This window comes from Rhagoletis zephyria, unplaced genomic scaffold, assembly GCF_001687245.7.
Source record: "Rhagoletis zephyria isolate East Lansing unplaced genomic scaffold, Rhagoletis_zephyria_1.1 Rzeph_scaffold_61568, whole genome shotgun sequence".
In the NCBI taxonomy this organism is placed as follows: Eukaryota; Metazoa; Arthropoda; class Insecta; order Diptera; family Tephritidae; genus Rhagoletis; species Rhagoletis zephyria.
In genome coordinates, this window is record NW_016218619.1 from 1 (window position 1) to 1,577 (window position 1,577).

General features: G+C 38.8%; 1 protein-coding gene across 1 annotated transcript; it reads right to left on the reverse strand.

Moving 5' to 3' along the window:
- Positions 1 to 37: 37 nt before the first annotated feature.
- LOC108356594 (putative nuclease HARBI1) lies at positions 38 to 1,331 on the reverse strand (the record flags this gene model as incomplete). The annotated part of the gene is made up of 4 exons (XM_017607694.1): positions 1,099 to 1,331; positions 898 to 1,042; positions 510 to 845; positions 38 to 149 (listed from the first exon to the last, which is right to left on the reverse strand). Coding segments are annotated over exons 1-4 (794 nt in total), but the record flags the coding sequence as incomplete, so codon positions are not given.
- Positions 1,332 to 1,577: the final 246 nt, after the last annotated feature.

Genomic DNA, 1,577 nt, shown 5'->3' on the forward strand with positions numbered 1-1,577 from the left:
CTGCTTGGTTCCAAACAAAAAATTTGACCTGCATTACCTGTGGATTAGCAACATTTTACTGTGCATAGTTAAACTATCCAAAACAACCATAAAGAACGGCGGTTGCCCCACAGCTGCAGTTTTATCGTTGCCATTGATTGTGGAAAGTACTACATATTGATTTGTTAAAAATGCATTACATATAAGTATAATGCGTAAATTGCTGCCCATACTTATGAACATCATTGTCTTGTGAAGAGGAAGATGCTGATGAAACCTGTTAACAAATAAAAGAGTTAGTTGACGTACACTGAACAAGTCTAGAAAATTATTGTAGTCGTTCANCGCAAAATAAAGTAAAATAATACATTGTTTTTTATACTTAAATGAAGTTCATATAATTTGCTGTAATAGCACTTACTTGCGTCCCTCGGCTGATGGCTGGCCTACCATCGAGACGATCGTTGATGGCATATATATTTAGTAAAATGAATTTTTTTTTAAAATTGCTATAATTCGTTGTTCGACACGTTTTCCTATTGAAGAAGGTGCTTCGGAATTGTTATCAGTGCTTAGTGTTTCGGGATCATAAACAACCCTATCATCGAAATCGGTTGTTTGATCGCTCAAACGAAGATTATGTAATGTTGCGCACGCGTTGACTACTCGGCCAGCAAAACCGGGGTCATACAAAAGAACTCTTTGCTGTGATAAGCACCGCCATGTACCTTTAAGGACGCCAAAGAGTCTCTCGATCGGGTTACGCGCTTTACATAGTGCCTCGTTGTACAGAAACTTTGGCGTTCCTTCTGGCTCGTTAGGTACAGGTGTCATCATCCATGGCTCCAACTGATATCCAGAATCGCCTGTAATTATTTTCTTTTAATATTCTCATTCATATGGAATAAAATAGCTTACCAATCAAAAATGTGTTGTGATTTCCATTTTCAAACGACCGCTGCATGACCCGACGCGCTGCAGAGAAGCTCCAAATAAATGAATCATGCCGTGCTCCCGGAAATTTTGCATTTACGTTTAAAATTTTAAGATTTGTGTCACATATCTATAAGTTTTAACAATCATAAAATAACAGTATAAATGTACCAGATTTGTTCTTACCATTTGCACGTTGATCGAATGGTACCCATGGTGATTGACATAATTTGATTCCTTATTTTTGGGAGCCAAAATAGAGACATGAGTGCAGTCGATTGCGCCGATAGTTCCTGCTACAAATGGTGAAGGTGCAGACGCAAAAATTTCCTTTGCCGCTTGGCACTCCAGTTGCGTCATAGGGAACTTCACTTTAGTGGTAAACATTGAATTGTTGATCGCGTCAGTCACACGGTGTATGCAACGGCTTATCGATGTTTGGCTCATGGAAATGCCCCACTGTTCTCCTACTGGGCGTTGATAACATCCAGTGGCATAAAAGCTTAGAGCCGCTAGAACCTTTAACGAGTACATAAACACATACTTATATAAGATGCTTTCTAGCGGTAGTACGAATTAAATGTTTTACAGGAAAAGCTGTTCCACGTCCCATAACGTTTATTAAAGGTAAAAACAGATATTTCAGTAAACCCTGCAGTTCGTAC